The sequence below is a fragment of the Camelina sativa genome, chromosome 3, assembly GCF_030686135.1.
Source record: "Camelina sativa cultivar CO46 ecotype springtype chromosome 3, ASM3068613v1".
Lineage (NCBI taxonomy): Eukaryota > Viridiplantae > Streptophyta > Magnoliopsida > Brassicales > Brassicaceae > Camelina > Camelina sativa.
The window spans coordinates 25,279,079-25,298,824 of NC_141882.1; the positions used below are offsets into that span (position 1 = coordinate 25,279,079).

General features: G+C 41.2%; 2 protein-coding genes and 1 pseudogene across 2 annotated transcripts; all 3 read right to left on the reverse strand.

Moving 5' to 3' along the window:
* Window positions 1-7,387: 7,387 nt before the first annotated feature.
* Window positions 7,388-7,930, reverse strand: LOC147947679 (uncharacterized). Its single transcript, XM_087507391.1, has one exon. It carries the CDS (start codon window positions 7,928-7,930, stop codon window positions 7,388-7,390), a length of 543 nt encoding a protein of 180 aa, XP_087363517.1.
* A 96-nt stretch (window positions 7,931-8,026) lies between these two features.
* On the reverse strand, window positions 8,027-11,799 carry LOC104779191 (uncharacterized). The gene is made up of 5 exons (XM_087507392.1): window positions 11,651-11,799; window positions 10,733-11,594; window positions 10,373-10,600; window positions 9,902-10,184; window positions 8,027-9,792 (listed from the first exon to the last, which is right to left on the reverse strand). Exons 1-5 carry the CDS (start codon window positions 11,797-11,799, stop codon window positions 8,027-8,029), a joined length of 3,288 nt encoding a protein of 1,095 aa, XP_087363518.1.
* A 3,820-nt stretch (window positions 11,800-15,619) lies between these two features.
* Window positions 15,620-16,543, reverse strand: LOC109130731 (putative F-box protein At1g47765 pseudogene; annotated as a pseudogene).
* Window positions 16,544-19,746: the final 3,203 nt, after the last annotated feature.

Below are 19,746 nucleotides of genomic sequence, written 5' to 3' on the forward strand. Positions count from 1 at the left end.
GATGGAGATTGACGCGGGGACTGGGGTTCCTCGCGGTTTGGACGAACACGGTAGCAATGCCAAGGGTACACCTGATCTGGAGGCGGGCATGGGGGAAGAGGATGCTTTATCGGAGTGTGTTTCTTCGTATGTTTACTCTCTTTTTTATTTTGGTTTGCTTTTGATTCGGTTTGCCCGGGAGGGCTTTTATCCAAGACTTGACTTAAGTGGCCTCGAAAGGCTTTTAAATCCTTTTACCTTTGTTCTTTTTTGGAAAAAATATTCGTAAGTCTTTCTTTTGTTATGTATATTAACAATAGTGTTCGATGTCTTTTCGCAAGACACGTTGATAACACAAAAAATGGATTTAACCGGCGTATATGATGAACTAAAAATGAATTAGTCATCGAGCGCGGAAGTGCTCGGGGTACCTAGAGTGAATCATATCGGGCTGAGAGATGATGCTAAGTTCACGTAAAGTTATTAAACGACGGTATGATATATATTTAGCATAATGCGGTTGGGTTCTCGATTTGCGAGACGATGTGTGAGAAGTTTTTAGAGTAGAGAGATCATCTTAAGATTCGCGTGAAGTGCCCGGGGGCTATTTTACTCGATCTGATGCGATCGAGGTGGTCATTTGGAGTTGAGTAATGCAACTGTTATTGACGTAGTATAGGTTGTAATGAGGGGTTTGAACTCTATCGGGAGTAGCTGCTTATTGTTATTACCGTTTCTTTTGCTATACTTATGCCCTTGTTTAAGAGGGAATAGGAAAATAATAGGGGCTGCACTCAGGAAGTCAAGTTGCCTACGTACCACGTAAGGGGATCAAGCCAGTCTTAGTTTGATTATTATCAGTACCTACTGGAAGTACTTCTTTAAATTCATGATGTTCCAAGGTCAGGGCTCGGCCTTTCTGTCACTTTCGTCAACAAGGCGATACACTCCGTTGCGAATGATCACAGAGATCCTGTAGGGACCTTCCCATTTCGTTCCCATCTTTCCCGCTTTCTTCTATTTCTTGTGATCGAAGACTTTGCTTAGTACGCGGTCTCCTATAATGAAATTTCGGGGTCGGACTTTGGAGTTATAGAAGCGGGCTCTAGAGTTCTGATAATTTTGAGCTCGCATGAGGGCTTGCTCTCTCTTTTCATCGATAATGGGGAGGCTATCGAGCAATGCCTCGTTGTTTATAGCCTCGTTTTCGGGGGAGACAACTCGGCGGATAATACATACAGAGATTTCTGCTGGTACAACAGCTTCAATTCCGTAAGCTAGGGAGAAGACGGTCTCACTCGTGCTCCCACACGGGTTGGTTCGAGTTCCCACAGGACTTTGGGAAGCTGGGCGTCCCAGTCGGACTTTGTTGCGCCTAACCGTCGTTTAAGACCGTGGTCGCAAAACTTTTGCACTATGGATGACACCAAGTTGGTTCCGTTATCTGTTACGATCTCGTAAGGGATGCCATGACGACATACCACGTTCTTCCAGAGGAAATCTTTCACGTGATCCCCGGTAATTGACTGATAGGATTCCACCTCAATCCACTTGGTAAAATAGTCAGTTACGACCAGTAAGTGTTTCACGCGTCGTTTTCCCGACTGGTCAAGGGGGCCGATGACATTCATCGACCATCGCATGAAGGGATAAGGGGTGGAAACCAAGCTCATCAACTCGGCGGGCTGATTGATCATGGGTGCATGGCATTGACATCTGTCGCAGCTTTTGGCATGCGAGTCGCAATACGCGAGCATGGTCGGCCAGAAATACCCTTTCCGTTTTATCCTGAGGGCTAATGATCGACCTCCAGAGTGATTTCCACAGGGTCCCTCGTGAACCTCTTTCATGTTGTTTTTGATCTCGCTTCTGTGAACGCATCTAAGATACGGTCCAGAGATACACCGCTTGTATAGCTCCTCGCCGATGAGGCAGAAACGCGCACTTTGCGCTTTGAGCTTTCGTGCCTGCCACCAGATCTGCGATCTGGGACTCGCCAATCCGTCATCGGTCCTGCATCGTGTTCATCTCCCGGTATGTGCTCATCTAGGAGCTCGTCATCCTGCTCAGGTGTTTGTTTGAGATTTCCCTCGTCGGGTCCAATGCCTCTCTCGACCTGGTGTACGCTCCGAGGTTTGACAGGAATGGGGATGCTGGGCTCGTTTATCCCTTCCACGGGTATGACCCGCTTGTCCAAGGGGTTGGAGGTGGAAGCGAGTGCGGCCAGGGCATCGGCCGCTAAGTTCTCTCCACGTGGAATTTTGGTGAGTTCAAATGACGAGAACTGTTCTGCCAAAGATTGGACGACCCAAAGATATGCGTCCATCCGTTCGCTATTCGTGTCGTAGTTTCCATGAAACTGGCTGGTGACGAGCTGCGAGTCGCTGAACGCGGCGAGCTCTTTTACTCCCACGGCTTTTATCCTGAGGGCATTTCGAGGAAGGTAGTGATCTGCTTTGGATTCGTTTCGATCCCGCGCTCGGTGATCAGGTATCCTAAGAACTCACCGGACGCAACACCGAATGGCATTTGGTCGGGTTGAGTTTCATCCCGTATTGGTTTAAAATTTTAAAACACTCTTTGAGTTGGGAGACGTGATCTTGTTCGCGTGTCGATTTGACGTGCATGTCGTCGATGTAAACCTCCATAGTTTTTCTGAGGTGTTGGACGAACATTTTGTTAACCAGGCGTTGGTACGTTGCTCCGGCGTTCTTGAGCCTGAAGGGCATCACTTTATAGCAACAAGTACCCTTATCGGTTATGAGGGCGGTTTTTTCCTGGTCAGCAGGGTCCATAAGGATCTGGTTGTACCCTGAAATAGCGTCCATAAAGGATAAGGTCTCGTGACCAGCGGTTGCTTCAACCAGCCGGTCGATATGCGGGAGGGGGTAATTGTCCTTTGGGCAGGCCTTGTTGAGATCCTTGAAATCGATGCAAATTCGCCACTTCCCGTTTTTCTTTTTGACAATGACGGGGTTGTCCAGCCACTCGGTGTACTGGACCTCGCGGATGGAACCAATTTTCAACAGTCGATCCACTTTGTCGTTTACTGCTTTAGCCCTTTCGGGGCCGAGCTTACGACGCTTTTGCTTTATCGGCTTCTAAGTGGGGTCGACATTCAGTTGGTGTGAGGTGACGCTTATGTCAAATCCCTTCATGTCCGACGAGGACCAGGCAAAGGTCGAACAATTTTGCCCCAAAAACTGGATCAATTCGGCCCTTGTGTTGGCGTTCAGGTCGGCTCCAATTCCGACGCATCTGTCGGGATGACCTTCCATGATAGAGATTTGGTCGACCTTGGTCATTGATGGACCGCGGGTGACCGGGTCCTTTCCGCCTCTATAACATTGTCTAGAAGCGCATTGGCTTCCATAAAGGGTTGCAATTCTGCTTCGGGTTGGGAATTTCACGCATTGATGGTAAGTGGATGAGACGGCCTTCATCCCATAGAGCCACGGTCTACCGAGGATAGCATTGAAAGGAGCGGGGCGGTCGACGACTACGAAGTCGACCAAACAGCGTTCTCCCCTTGCCTCTACGATTAACTGGGCGGTACCTTTGGCCAGAGTTGTGTCCCCGGAAAATCCTGTGAGTGGGGTTTTGCCTCCCTTTAATTCGGAGTCGGGATAGCCCATTCGTTTGAAGGCGTCGTAGAACAGGAGATCGACCGAGCTCCCGGTATCTATCATTATGCGTGACAGCTCGAATCCTCCAACGTCTAGCCTGAAGATCAAAGCGTCGTCATGAGGTTTGTCCAAGTTGGCGGTTTTGCTCTCCCAGAAAGTGATTTCGTAGTCGGGCACAGAACGTGGCTTTCTTTCCCAGTGGTAACTCTCGACCCGAAGCGACACAGGGCAGATCCCCCGGTGATATAGTCAACCCGGTGGGTCTGGTCAGAATTGCCAAAACATCGGGATATACGAGGTCAACAGCTCGCGAGCTTTCAAGGAGCTGGGGGTGGCGTATACACCGACCTGGGTGACGTGCGGCATAGGGGGAGATCTTTGAAGACGAGGTCGATACGTTTTTTCGGGGCTGGAGGGGGTGATGACCCCTCGGCCTCATCAGTTCTCTCTCGTTTCGCAATGACATCCTTCGCGTTTGCGTTAGCTTCCCTGGCTTTCTCGCCCTCCTTTTCGAGGTTGATTTCGCCGAGCTCTCCTGCCTCGTGCCTCCTTGCCATGAGGCGACCCACGGTTCTGCATTCCTCAGTCGAGTGACCTCGTATCTTGTGGTATTTGCAGAACTTTTCAGGGTCAAAATTAGAGTTTTTGAGTCTTGATGTGGAATCCACTGCGAAGGCGTGTTGGTTGGGCTCTATCGGATCCCTCCGAAAAGGTTTTTTGGAGGGGTTGAAAGGTGCTTTGGCCGATTTATGAAGCTCGGCCATGGCAGCTCGCTCTTCCTCGGCCCTGGCGAAGTTGATTGATCTGTGGAGGGCGTCATCGAGGGAGGGAGGTTGCCGTACTGTGAATTCCTCTTGGAACTTTGATGTATACCAAAGGCCATGCCGGAGTGCCGCTACGGCGACCTCGTCGTTCAAATTCGATATTCTGGCTTTGACTGCCGTGAAGCGAGTTACGTATTCACGAAGTGATTCGTCCTTTCCTTGAACCAAGAGCCATAGGTCGGATTCGGTCACCTTAGCTTGGAAGAAAATCGAGTATTGCTTTAGAAACACGGCTGCGAGTTGGTCAAAGGAATCAATGGAGTTTGACTCCAAGGACGCGAACCACTCCAGGGCTGGTCCGAATAAGTTTTTGGCGAAATATCGACAGTAGCCAGCCTCACATTCGTCGTCGGTGAGGTAAGCCTTGGTTATCGCTAATCTGAAAGCTCGGAGATGTGCCCCGGGGTCTGACGTGCCCGCATACTCGGGCAGGCGTAACTTACCCACATCCCGAAGGCAAACTTTCGCGATTCGAACGGTAAACGGGATGCGCCTTGTTTCTGCGATAACGCGATCGTGTCCGGTGCAGCGCTCGTGGCCAGGTGGACCTTTGAGCGGATTTGGGCCATCTCGGCACTCGCCTTATTCATGTATTCGGCAAGGAATTGGGCGTTGAATGCATCGTTCCTCGGAGAGCCCGGAGGACCAAAGCTGTCAACCACCCTATGACGAGGCATTCCACCCACGAACTCCTCGGTTGAATCTAGGTTTGTTCTTACTGGAGGATTCGTCGGGGCGTTTGAATTGCTGGCACCGCGTGCCGTTGAGCTGACATGCCCGACCGAGGGCTGGTCAGCAGGTCGTGAGCTCGTTGGTTTGTTGAAATTCGTGGAGCTTGGAGCTCGCGGATTCTCCGAGGTCGCGAAGACGGGTAGTGTCCGAGCCCGGGCGGGATGACGTGGACGGTTTCGAAATTGAGACGGGTTCGAGGCAGCGCTATTTCTACGGATTCATTTGAGATTTTTTCTGAAGGGTACGCTGTTTCTCGATGGAGGTCGTGATTTCCGCAAAGGGCGAGCTCTTGTTCATGCCGCTCAATCCGGCTCATGAGGGCTCGATTCGTCGCGTCTTGATTTTGAGTCTTATCGATCAAAATCGCGAGCATCCCTCGTATTTCTGATAGATCGGTCCCACTGGGCGTCCCTGAGGATGGTAGGGGCGCCAGATGTTGCTCGGGTCGACTCGCTATATTGCTCTCAGAGCGGATTCATACCCGGGATTGGTTTTTCTTCTACTATTTTTCCAAACTCATCACACAAATATTTGATTTACTGTAATTGATTATACTAAAATTTATAGGTCGCATATATCATATATATTATTGCGGGTCTGATCCTAATAGTTTAAATAATTTAGATACTTTTTCACTTGATAAAAAAATTGCAGAGCATGTTATGAATTGGGTTAGAGTTTACATAAATATGATTATATATTTTTACGGGCTGATTTACTAAAATACACAAAATATTATAGTCTGATATCAAATGAGTTAATAAAAGATGTTACGCCAATCTTAACTGGTACCACACACAAAAATATAATCCATTTAGATTTATCTAATCTAAATATTAATCAAAACATATTAAAAAATACAACATATATTTTTCTTCATAATTATTTTTAAAAAAGTATTTTGCGGTGTACATCGGATTAAAATTTAGTTGTATATCTGATATTTGTAAATCATAACTAAGTGATTTTGGAAATTGGTGTTACTCAATGAGAATTAAATCCTTCATTATTTAGTGTCATCCAATTATCCAAAGACTTTGGAAATATTTGTGTATTAATTAATTTGAAATGTCTAATTGCAGTAAAATTTAATACAATTCAAAAAGGCATGAGCACAACCCCTAATTTGCTACTCCCTCTGTTTCATATTAAGTGTTATTTTGGATTAAAAATGTTGTTTCAAAATAAATGTCACTTTGTATTTTCAATGTAGATGTTTGGTAAATTTTCAAATTTTATCTCTAATAATTTAACGTATTGACCAGTAGAAAAATTGTATAATATATTAATAAGGGGTAAAATAGAAAATTTAATGATTTTCTTAATATGTGTGAGAAATCCTTAAACGGCACTTAATATGAAAGAGAGGGAGTACTATTTTTCTCGTCAATTCAATTAATTTCCTTTGACTTCCAACGTGATCTGGGAAAGCACAGAGCAAATTCATGTCTGTTCGAATCTTCTACAGCTACTTTCACTGGAACACAAAATAAAATATACCCATCTTTTGAATCGTGAATGATACGTAAATAAACTCACCAGCATGACTCATGCATGCTGCGAAACCTTTTCGTTTGAAAACGATTCTCAAACTTTCATTAAACCAACCAAAAGGTGCAAGATAATCTCTTACTAAAAGAGTAGGCTCAGGGGAGTCCATCTTATCAAAAGACTAGGCTTGAAAACTTTAATCTTAAGGATTGAAGCGATTATTCAGTTAAGCTATCAAAATACTCAGTTCTGTAATTTATTACTTCTTCATCTCAAGTGAAGCATGATCAACACTAGTTCGTTATGAAAACACTGGACCCTAAGACTCTAAATTTTATTGAGTCGGGGCAGGTATTCACATGTGACATGGCCATCGACCATATTAGGATCCTTTAAACTTCAAGCAAGATCATATATATATTTGCCTTGCGCAGTTCATGTTTTATAATCTTACGCTTTTAAATAACAAAGAACTGGTAACGAAACGGGATAAAAAAGGAATTAGAAAAAAAAATAAGAAAAAAATCATAAACTTGCATACATAAAGTGTTATTCTAAAAGGTAGAAAAAAAAACCCAAGAATTTTTTTTTTTTTTGTTTGTAATTATGTGAATTTTCATTACTGAAAAAGGATTGTAGAAATTACAATAGCGTGGGAAACAAAGAGCTAACCCCTGCCCAAAAAAAAATAAAAACAGAGGGTTAACTGTTTATACCCTTTATATGAAAGGGAAATTACAGAAATGTCAGCCAATCTTGAAGAAGATCTTTAAAGTTTTTGCGGTGCTTCTTTGCAATGATGGCATCTCGGATCTGCCTGTCGAGGAGCTTGAAGAGAACTTGTGGACTAGTTGCCTTGTTGTTGTGTAGTCTTGCATTCCTCTCAAACCATATAGTGTAAAGGAGTGCATGTGCGACTAGACGCCTCAGAGTTAAGGAGGATGTGGAGTCGTTGCCATCTAACCAAGCGGTAAGAGCATTCCAAGTGTGAAAGACAAAAGGCCTATATCCCAGATGCCTTGTTGCCTCTGTCCACAGGTCTTCGCTAAGGTCACAGTGGAGGAATAAGTGGTCTATGTCTTCTGGAAACCTACCACAAACACAACAAGTTGTTTCGATTTGCATTCCCCAATTTGCCAGTCTTGTTCGAGTTGGTAATCTGTCAAGATGCATCAGCCACATCATGAACGCGTGCCTTGGAATTGCTCCTTTGTACCAGACTTGATTGGTCCAGGATTGTGGAAGTTGTCTTGGGCGTATGACTTCCCAGGTCTTCATTGTGCTGAAGTGGTCAAGCTCCGTATCCTCAATTTTCTAAGTGAAAGTGTCTGGCTCTGAACATAGCGTTGGTAACGGTACGGTTGTGAGATGAATCTAAAGGGCTTCAGCTTGCAGCGATCTCGTAGGTCTGATGATCCATCCATTGGGTGAGCATGCTTGTGCCACAGTTCCCCTGAGAGGTACACCCGTTTGAGAAGGTCCCGTTGTCCCCATATAATCCAACAAATGTCCAAATGGAGTCCACGAGTTGTTCCAAAAGCTTGTTGTCTGCCCATTACCCACATGACATCTAAGAAAAATGAGGGCCAGAGAACGCAGGTGGAGGATTGTTCGACAAATCCAGGAGGTTTGCTTCACTGCATCAATTTGCCAGAAAACTTCGTCTTTGATCTTGTTGTTTCGTAGCCAATCCGCCCAAAGGGAGTCTCCGGCAGTTAGCAGTCGCCATATGAGCTTAAGACAGAGAGTTTTGTTCCATCGGTTTATGCTACGAAATCCTAGGCCACCTTTTTCTTTAGGTAAACATAAGGATGACCAAGCGACTTTTGCATGTGTCTTTTTAGAAATATCCCCACAACACAAGAACCTGGTGCATAGACTCTCAATTATCTTCACACATCCCTTGGGGAGAATAAAAGCTGATGCCCATAAATTGATAATTCCATAGATAACAGAAGATATCAATTCTTTTCTGCCTGGAAAAGAGAGGGCCCTCGCAGTCCAAGAGGAAAATTTGCCTGTTATTTTGTCTATTAGAGGTCGATACTCTGAGATCCGGAGCTTTCTATGTATCAAGGGTAAACCAAGGTAGTGAATAGGGAGTGAACCAAGGTTGAAACCAAGCGAATGAAACTGTGAGGTTTCATCCTGGTTCACTCCTGCTAAGTAGAGATTTGTCTTGTCTTTGTTCATTGAAAGGCCAGATAAAATCGAGAACTGCTGCAACATTGTTGAGATGTTCTCCAGAGAAGTCTTTTTACCATCAAAGAAAATCATTATGTCGTCAGCAAAAGCCAGGAGAGGCACTTGAGGATTCGACGCTTGGGGATGGAAGCCAATGTGGTTGGTGTTGAATTTACTAGTCAGCATTTGTGTGAAGACGTCCATTGCAATCGTGAACAAGTAAGGGGAGATAGACTCTCCTTGTCTCAACCCCTTAGCCCCTTTAAAATAACCACAACTCTCACCATTGACACAAACCGAAAAGGTAGGAGACGTTATGCATTCAGTGATGAGCTTGACAAAGTGTTCTGGGAATGCCATGGTCCTTAGTACATTGATGATGAACTGCCAGTCAACCGAATTAAAGGCTTTCTTCAAATCCACCTTCAACATGCCTCTTGCAGAGATATTTTTCTGATTATATCCTTGAACCAGTTCAGTTGCTAAAAACACATTTTCAACCAACAGTCTACCTGGGATGAAAGCAGATTGCGAATTTGCTATAAGATCAGGTAAGACAGTTTTGAGGCGATTGGCAAGGAGCTTCGAGATTACCTTGTATATGGAATTGCAGCAGGCAATAGGTCTAAATTCAGACATCCTTGAAGCATTAGGCGTTTTTGGGACCAAGGTTAGACGGGTAGCGTTCCACTGCTTAAGGAGCTGACCAGATTTATAGAATTCCATTATAGCTTCTACCATATCCAGACCAACAGTGTCCCAATGAGCTGTGAAGAACTCCGCACTATATCCATCTGGACCCGGAGCCTTGTTTTTCGGAAGAGAGAAAAATCCATTCTTGATCTCCTCCGGAGTGAAAGGTGATGAGAGGACATGGATTGCTGATTGCGAGCATCTTTGGGGTACAATATCCTCGAGTTCCTCAACCATAGGAGGCTGTGTTGGTCCTTTATCACCTAGTAGAGATTTGAAAAAAATCAACTGCCAATTTTTGAATGCCGATTTTGGAGTCCACAATCTGATCGTTTTCATCAAGAAGGAATAAAATTTGATTTAGTGATTGACGAGACAGGACAGCCCGGTGAAAGAAGCTGGACTTTTTATCTCCTTCCTCCAACCAGCATATTCTGGACTTTTGACGAAAGTATGACTCCTCTGCATCAGCCAAGGTGAACCATAGCTTATGTGCTTCTTTTTCCAACAAATCCAAGTGAGTTGACGGGGTTGCTAATAGAGCTTGTTGGCAGTTTTGGAGTGATGCAAAAGCTTCACTAGTCCTTTTTTCCAAATCCGAGTAGTTTTCTCTGCTGAAGTCTGAGATCACCCTTTTCAACATTTTGAGATCACCCTTTTCAACATCTTTGAACAGTCAAACGATAGAGCAGTCCACCAAAGTTTGGTTAAAATCCCCTGTAACTAACCAGGGCCTGTTCTCCACTGCAGAAGAACTCGCTAGAAGTTGAATCTCCAACCATAAAGTTTTCCTTTCCTCACTACAGGTTGACGACGCATAAACCACACAAAAGGGAGTTTTACCAAACAAGTGATCATCTCCAGGGACTTTGATAAGATTGTGACATTTACAGAAGGGTGCCACACAACCCAAATCTTCCCAAGTGGTGAAAATTCATAATTATCTGCCGAAAGCCACCCTGGAAGACTGCTCGAAAGGATATGACTCGCCTTCTCAGGGTAGACGCGGGTTTCTATAATCCCACCAAAACAAGGTTTATAAACCTTAATCCAATTCCTAAAACTTCTCCGCTTTACAGGATCATTAAATCCTCTTACATTACGACAAAAAATATTCATTAAGGGGATATTGGCTTAGAGGATTTGAGGGCCTCCAGCCCTGACTCGACCATCCTTTTTCTTCATCATTCTTTTGGATATTACCCTTAAGAACCAATCAGACTTAGCCTCTGGATTATCATCATCCTCAGAGACGTTGTCAGGTTCAGATTCATCCAAGTGGCTATCCCTGTTTTCCACATTGTGCCTCAAAGTAGTAAACAAGTTATCCGAAAGATCAACGCATATCTTCCCCACTTCAACAGCTAGTTGCTGCTTTGATGGAGAAGCTTGAAAACCAACCGAGGTATTGTTAGAAATGGCCAAATCCTTACTAGATTCACCAACCAACTGAGTATCACGCTTTGGATGCTTGGATGCCTTAACTGGTTGCCAGATTGTATCATTTTGCTGTGGGAACCTACTAGGTACCCGAGAGACTGATTCCACGATAGGCAATTGACTCTGAACTGGAGCTTTTCCATTCCTCTTGTTATGCCCTGATCGCGGACAGGAGTCAGCAGAATGTTTTACAGAGCCACACTCAACGCAGGTTGGTGGATCTTTTGTGCATCGGTTAACAGTGTGGCCAATCTTCTTACAATGACTACAAAGTGAAGGTAGCCAGGGACTGGAAACTTTGATTCTTCTAATCTGGCCAGACTCAAACTGAACATTAACTGCCTTAGGAAGTGGCTTACGAGGGTCTATAATGGTGTACACTTTGGCAACTTCAATGTTGACAAGTTTCTCAGTTTGTGGGTGCAGACAGATCGGATGTCCAACTAGACCCGCAACGTATTGCAACCCATCTCTATTGAAGAATTCCAACGGTACTCCATGGAAGTCAAGCCATATTGGGACCTTGGCTAATTTCGGCTTCTTGGGTGTTATATCCGGAGACCACTTGGCAACAAACATTGTCTGCCCATCAACCTGCCAGAGAGGTTGACACAGAATACGGCGCCTGACATTGGGACATGGGACACGAAAGAGGAAGGAGTTTCGTTACATCTTGGATACCGTGATGTCTCTTCGTTTTGCTCCAAATGCCATTCACAATGGCATGGACTGCACCCCGTTGAGGAGGTTCTCATAGAATTGACCAAGGATAAAGGAGTCCCAGGTTTCTTGTTTTTCTCGATGACTGAGTTGGGGATAGTAATACACATCTCCCCTGAATCGAGAGTGTAGGGAGTACCTTTCTTTTCCAGCGGCTCAGAAGGGCCTTTAACCAGATCATTCCAAGGGGATTCCTCTGATGGCTTGGAGAGGCATCAATATGCACTATCGGGACCGACGTGGCTTTGAGGGAGTCAATGATATGTCTATATTTTGCATCTCCTTAGCATGCATTTGTCATACATTTAGCTAGGATAACTAGCCATTTTGCATCATTTTAGAACCTCTTTTATACACTTTGCATGTTTAGGAAGTTTTTGCATCACCATTGCATGCATTGTGCATTTCGAAGTATTTCAGGTGTTTAGGAGACGTCGGAGACGCACACAATCGAGCCACTCTCAACTGCCACGATCGAGCCACTCTCAACCTCCACAATCGAGCCACTCTCGACCTACGCAATCGAGCCACTCTCAGGGCACCAATCGGACCACTCAATCGAGCCATCACTCGAGCCATCTTTCCAATGCCGTTTATTTCAAGCCAATCGGAGGTGTGGTTCAAGAGTTATCATCGTTTTAGTAGATGCGTATTCCCCCAGCTCGAACCACTTTCACCGACCATGCTCGAGCCATTTTCACTCGCACGGCTCGACCCACTCCTACTCACACCAATCGAGTCACTGGACGCACACGGACAAAATCACGCATGCCAGGAAGACACTCCGTCTGACACGCTTTAGGAGACTCCCGAACCGACGCTCTCTCTTGTCGTTTTAAGTTTTAGGTATTCACACGTTTTTACTATATATACATTTTGTTAAGTCTTGGCTTAGGACATCTTATCTTTTACCTCATTTTTGTGTTTGTTCTTATGGTTAACCTAGCCACCTAAAAACGTTCTCAGACTTGTAATCCGACATCTCCGAGTTTATTCAGTTTTTGTACTTGATTCCTTCTCAAAAGTTTTTCTTCTTATTTTTATCTATCTTATTATGCTTGGTTCAATGTTTTCTATGTTTGTATCTTGGATAATGATTTTCGGATCTGAGTAGTGTAGTAGTCCTTGAGGATGGGATAGATTAGGTGGAGGATCTTAGGATGCAGAGTGTTTAAGCTTTGATTTTATGATTCCCTTCTGGACTAGTGTTAGAAATGCTAGTTTCTCTCTGATCAATTGGAACTAGGTTCGAGACATTTCCACACCCAAAAGGTGTTTGATGAAATGTCTGACCAACTAGTGCCAGAGACTTACGTTCCTAGCCTAAGAGATTAGTTGTCTAGGATGTTTGTTGACATGAACGAACTTGTATGTCATGCCTGCTCAACCATGTTTCTCTAGCGAGAGTTGGGTATGGAAGTGGTTGAGTCTGAGTAGCTTTTACCGAGAGATTGGATTAGCTAAGTTGTGATGTTCGTTGTCTAGGGATATATTGCTTGTGGCATGTTAAACATTCTGTAGACTAGGAGACCTCACCGACATCAATTACTCCCATCCTTAGGACCTCTTTCTTCCTGATTTTTATTACATTCCTGAGACTGTTTCGTGTCTTTCCTTTTAGTTCATGCTTAGACTCGTTTTCTGTTTTCATTCATTTTCGCTTCCTGTCATACATTCTCGTTCCTAGTCCTAGAACACATTTCCGTTTTGCATTATGATTATTGTAGGATTGTTAGACAAAAACACCCTCTTTGAATTGGCTTGACTTGTGAAATCTTGATTGCGTCTTGAGTGATAGTAAGTTTCCCATTTGGATTGACACCTTAAGTACTACAACACATAAGGTTAATTGAACCTACTAGGAGACACAAAAATCCTAGTATCAGTCGGCAGGAGAACCTTTGACCCTAGTAGAGGAGACAATAGTCGTTTCAGATGCTGGTACGATGGTCTTGGAACCTGTAGCAGCAGGAATTTCTCCTGAAACTTCAGATCTAGGGTTTTCAATTGCTACCACAACAGTAACCGGTGGAACTGTTTAGCAGGAATCGGTCATGTTGTTGTTGGCTGGGATCTTGGGAGATTCAGGCAACTGATTTGATGGATTGGATGACGTTGTAGCCCCAGCTGAATTCGGAGATTTAGGCGGGATACACTTCGACGAAGAGGAATTGGGGATACCGCGAAGAGGTTTTCTTTTGGTTTTTTGTTTGCCTATGAAAGGCGGAGGGGACCGACGTCGAGATCGGCGAAGGTGAGAGGTGAAACAAATAGATCGTGTTTTTGGGAGAGAAAGTCAAAGGAAGGAGAAAGTCAAAGTCTACCAAAACTATCGTAAGTAAAGGACACTCACCCAAGAAATTTTTTAAAAAAGTGATTTGACTCTCAACGTGATTCGGGGAAGCATCGTACAGATACATCCGGACGCCTCTATCTCCAATAATTTGGAATATTTTACAGCTGTTTTTCACCGGATCATAAAATACAATAATCTTATTGTAAGTTGATACGTAAATAAACTCACCAGCATGAGTGCAACCTTTTACTTTCAAATAATGCAAACTAATTACACCTAAGGGCAGAAAAGATGCAATAAAGCCTTTGTTCGACCACTTGCGTTTCTCTGCATCTTCTAAAGTGGACAATGTAATTTTTTCACCACCCTCCGTAATCTCATAGATTTGATGAGAGTAAAGACCGTTAAAGTAAGAATTATATTAGACTCTCGTGATTCTAATGTTACAACTTATGTTCTCTTATATACACAAGAGATTTCCTAAACTAAAATAATGTAAATGTAAATAATATATTTAGATAAATGTAAATATTCCTAAACTATATATTCTAGAGTCTTCTCAATTTTCACAATTTACATATTCTTGGGTTTGTCATTTCGACCGTCGATCTCGGTCGATTTCCGGTTCTCCATATCCCAATAGCCCCGGCAAGTTCATGCGTGGTAACACGGGTGAGATTGGACAAGTCTTCAAAATAACGGCTTTATACCCGGCTGTCGGGTCATCATTGACGTTTATACCCGGTCGTAGGGTCAAAGCGGCTACAATACCCAGCCGTTAGGTCATCGACGTTTATACCTGGTCGTAGGGTTATCAACGGCATACTCGGCCGTAGAGTCATCAATGGTGTTTATACTTAGTCATAGAGTCATTCTCCATCGATTTAAAAAAAAACACAAATTTGGATCGTTCTTTGAACTTCTTGTTCATGAAGAAACATGTGTAGTTGTGGTCGAATTCGAATTCATCATCGCCGGATCAGCATTGTATCCGTCGAAGTCATCGCCTAGCTCCGTCAAAGTAAAACAAAGAAACCACATGTTATTATGCCCAAATCTCTTATATAAGAGATAAACACGTTTCTTTCTTTTTTTTTTTTTCACTTGGCCAACAGGCCGAACACCACCGTACGTCTTGGTTGATCTTCATAGTCACCACCACCAGCCAAATCATGTCCACACAAGACAACACACTCACGTGTGTGTGAAGCCCAAATTCCAGATTTTTTTTTTTTTTTTTTTTAAATAGTCGATGAAGTTTGGATAAATCTCATTACCAACTCACAATTAGAACAAAAAGAAAGAAAAACTCCAACGTTAAAAGAAGAAGCGATGGAGGAAGGTCAAAATAAAAGAAGAGAAGAAACATAATTTTTTTTTTCTTTGGGAAAGCTAACGTAACGGAACCATAAACCACATCAAGGATTTTGGCTCTGATACCATGATAGATTTGATGAGAGTAAAGACACATAATGTGTTAAAAGGAAGAATTATATTAGACTCTCATGATTGTAATTGTACAAGATACATTCTCTTATATAGAGATGAGTTTCCTAAACTAAGATAAGGATAAATGTAAACTATATATATTTATACATTGGTCAATACTAAACTTTCTAAACCAATATTAACATTTATTTAATATCTTCTCGAATAATATGTTCATGATTTCCATTTTCGGGTTTAATATCTTCTGTTCTAACAAATGCTAAACTCCCCTCATAAGCTATGAGAGGAAACTTATGAACATCCACATCCGATGGTAATTGAATCATACCAAACTTTTCAGATCTGACATCAAAGCTCATTATAACCCAAACACTGGTACGATAAACATAGGCTATATAATATACAACTCCCTTGATGCACCTCCCATAAGTATCACAGTCAGAACGATGCATATATTCAGTTTTGACTGTTTTCCATAATTTTTTAGCAGATCCCAATGTTAACACACGACACACATCAGAACTTCTTCTATAAGGCATGCACATTACTTTGTGTTTACCTCCAACCGGATCGTATCCTAAAAACTGTTATATTCTTCCAGGTCATTCTAGGTTTGGGTAAAGGTAAGATCTCTCTCGTGCTAGGGTTACAAACTATCGGGGTTGCTGATTCTTGAAAGCAGAACAAGCCTTGGACAGATTCCGTAGGGGGTAAGTGAAAGTTATAATTTAATGGGAATTTGAAATGATAAAGATCAATAGGCTCAGGACGAGAGTAATAAAACCTTTTAGACTTCCGAAGTGAATGTTGATGTTGCGGAATCGAGGAAACAAACAACTTGTCTTGTTCAATGTAGCAAACCAAAACACACGGCCGTGGGTACCGAGTTTCGAACAACTTGATGAAATATGGATCGGTGGTGGTGATTGATAACCAAAGCTTTGACACGCAACGAATCCTCGCAATAGATTTCTCAGGCAGCCTTAAAAGTATCTCTGAGATTAGATCCGTAGGAAAGGACCAAGTTAATTTGGAGCCGTTTCTCTTCTTTTCTTTTTGTTGCTTCATCTATAGAAAGAGTTTTTAGGATATTTGGTGGAATTGTTAGATATTTTATCTTTAAGAAAGGAAACAAAAACTCTGATTTGGTGAGATTCAAAGAGATTATTGGTGATTTTTTTAGAAAAAAAAATAAAGAAAGAAAAAATGGATTTCAAGATATGAACAATTCAATATGATGCAATTACCATCAGAGAATATTACTAAGGATGTGTTCATGACTTATGAGGGGAGGTTAGCTTGTGTTGATCAAACTCGATGATTAGTCTCACGGTCAGCTCAAGGATATGGTCAAGAAGCTAGAACGTGAAATGGTGGAGAACGATGTGAAGATGGACAGTCAAAAGGACAACAATGTTTAATTTTGAATTTATGCAGGAGTTATAGAAGAGATGTACTGTACTCTTCATGAAATCATGTTAAAAAGAGAGGAAAGATGATGGAGTGATGAATATCGAAGTAGGATTAGCTATTTGTTGAAACTGGACGATGTATGCTCATATCCGAAGCTGGATATGAGCATACCGAGTTTGCTGATTTCTTGGTTTTGTGCGGAAGGGAATGAATCCAAGGTTGAGGATCGGAATTGGTTGATTCGGTAAGAAAGAAGAAAATTGGGATGCTTTTATTGACGCTAACTAAGAGTATGGTCGATTTTTTGGGGATGACTGGTGGCCTTCTAGCAATTGTGGGTGCCATTGTTGGTTGCGATGTGTGGCTATGTGGTACCCTGTTTTATGTGTGGTATTTTGTGTGTATCTCGTTCTAAACCACCCCCATTATGTTTGGTTCGCTTTGCTATTATATAGTCACTAGATGAAGTCCCACGGCTGTTACACTTGTTTTTCTCATTTGATTTCTATGGAGACTTATTACATTTATTATGTTTGTTTACTTCCAAAGATATTTATATATATTCATGTTGGTTGCATATATCAAAGAATAAAGGATGTAATGTTGATCAGCGATCCTAGAGACCAAAAACCTGTATCAGTTATTTTCTTATGAACTCTCTTCACAGATTAGAAAAAGAAAAAAAATGTATGTCCATTTTAATTTTTAATAGATTAGACGTATTTGAAATTGAACAACTCAATAGTTGCACTAGATTTTGTATTGTAATTTAATACAATATAGGCAAAGTAGAACAAAAAATTGACATATCTTTTTTGTTTTGGGTATAATGACTAAAAAAAGGTATATGATTAAAGACACTAAAGGCTCCTTTTTGGATCTTATGCATGGGACAATTGCATTCAATATTTGAGATACATTACCACTAAGGGTACCGAAATTACAGTTAACTCCCTAACGTCCAAACAAAAAAACAGAAGCCGAAATGACAGATGTAACCCGGAGGAAGTCTGCAATAGATTTCTTTAAGGTCGACTGCAAATTAACGTTAACTAGAAGACATAACAATATCTCTACTCCTTAATTATAGTTTAATTTTAATTAAAAACTAGGTAGTAACCCGTGCTACAGCACGGGACAAAATATTTTCATAAAAATTTTGAATTCATAAAATGATTAAAATTATATTACCACAGGTGCTATAGCACATGTGCGTTAGTTTTCATTTAAATTAAAAACAAATTCCCGTCCCATCCTCTCATTTAAGGTTTCGTCTCATCCTTTCATTTCCCAGTCTCGTCCAATCCTCTCTTTTGCTAACTCATCTCCTTTTGTCCCGTTTCATCCTATCTAATCTCGTCTTGTCTCATCCAGTCTCTTTCCGTCTCGTCCCGTATCCATCAGAATTTTTTGTCTTATTTTCGTTCTCTTTTAAATAATTACTCGTTAGCCTATATCTATTAAAAGAGACTGGGTAAGAAATTTAGACGAGATACCAGAGTGCTCCGTTGATTTAATTTATTTAGTTAGTTGAGATTATCAAAAAATAAAATTTTCAAAAACTATATAATTTTTTTCAAAAATAGCAAAATTTACAAAGTGTCGTATAATCAATCTTTATCCAAATTAGTGAAAGCTTGATACTTGATTTTATCTACCTATATTTTTGATTTTGTACTTTAATCTAAAAATTATGTTCCCTTTTTCAAAAAAAGTATTCAATATATTATTTTTCATTATTCGAATTTACCCGTTTCAGTTCACATATACTGGAATTTTCTCAAAATTTAATTATTATCTTTAAAGTATATGTTCTTAATTAGTAAATTAAATTACTCCAAAAAAACACTCATAAAACATATATTTAGTCAAATAATAAACTCTTTTCGGTTGGAAAATTTTAATTGTATAATAGTAGTATTTTTCCATAAAAATTAGTTGGCAAATCTTTTATGGTGTTTTGTGAATATTGTGGTGTAAATGTAAAATACCGCAACCTGTACCAAAAATAAACATGATCATCATCTTCATCAGCTGGAAAATATACTATTTTTGCGATCCATCCATAATAATCAAAGACAGCTCGTGTTTGTTGAAAATATTAAAGTAATTTTGTTAGAGGGTGTTAAATCTCGTCCAGTCCCATTCCATCCCGTCCCGATCCATTCCATTAGAAATTTTATGTCCCATAACCATTTTATTTTAAATAATTATCAACATAATAATGCTATTAATAAATTTTGGCTAAGAAATTTAGATGAAATACATGTATTCTCCATTTGTATGTTTAATTTATATTGTTAGTAGAAATTATAATTCTCAAAAACTCTCAAAATATTTTCAAAAATATCCAAAATTCTCAATATACCCGTCTCAAGGTAGTAACCCGTGCTACAGCACGGAACAAAATATTTCATACAAATTTTAAATTCGTAAAATGACTAATAATTATATTAACTTGGGTGTTATAGCACAAATGCGTTATTTTCATGTAAATTTTTTTAAAAATTAAACCTATACGTATTTACTTCGGAAAAAGAATCACGTCCAGTCCTGTCCAATCCCCTCTCGACCCGTCTCATCCCGTATCCATCAGAATTTTTTGTTTTATGTTCGTTCTCTTTTAAATAATTACTCGCTAAACAATATTTACTAAAAGAGATTGGGTAAGAAATTTAGACGGGATATCTGATTTCTCCATTAAATATTTTTTTTAGTTAGTTGAAATTATCCAAAAACTATATAATGATTTTTCAAAAATACAAAAATTTTCAAAGTGTCCATTCCAAAGTCATTAATTACATGTCGCATAGTCAATCCTTATCTAAATCAGTGAAATCTTGACACTTGAATTTATCTACCTATTTTTTTTTTTGATTTCGTACTTTTATCTAAAATC

Excerpts from the sequence above, each read along its gene's own strand:
- LOC147947679 (XM_087507391.1), bottom strand. The coding sequence starts at position 7,930 with ATGAAGACCTGGGAAGTCATACGCCCAAGACAACTTCCACAATCCTGG.
- LOC104779191 (XM_087507392.1), bottom strand. The coding sequence starts at position 11,799 with ATGTGTATTACTATCCCCAACTCAGTCATCGAGAAAAACAAGAAACCT. Across the intron at positions 11,595-11,650 it reads CAAAACGAAGAGACATCACG|GCGCCGTATTCTGTGTCAAC; the intron begins GTATCCAAGATG and ends TCCCAATGTCAG. Across the intron at positions 10,601-10,732 it reads AGTCTGATTGGTTCTTAAGG|CGGAGAAGTTTTAGGAATTG; the intron begins GTAATATCCAAA and ends GATCCTGTAAAG.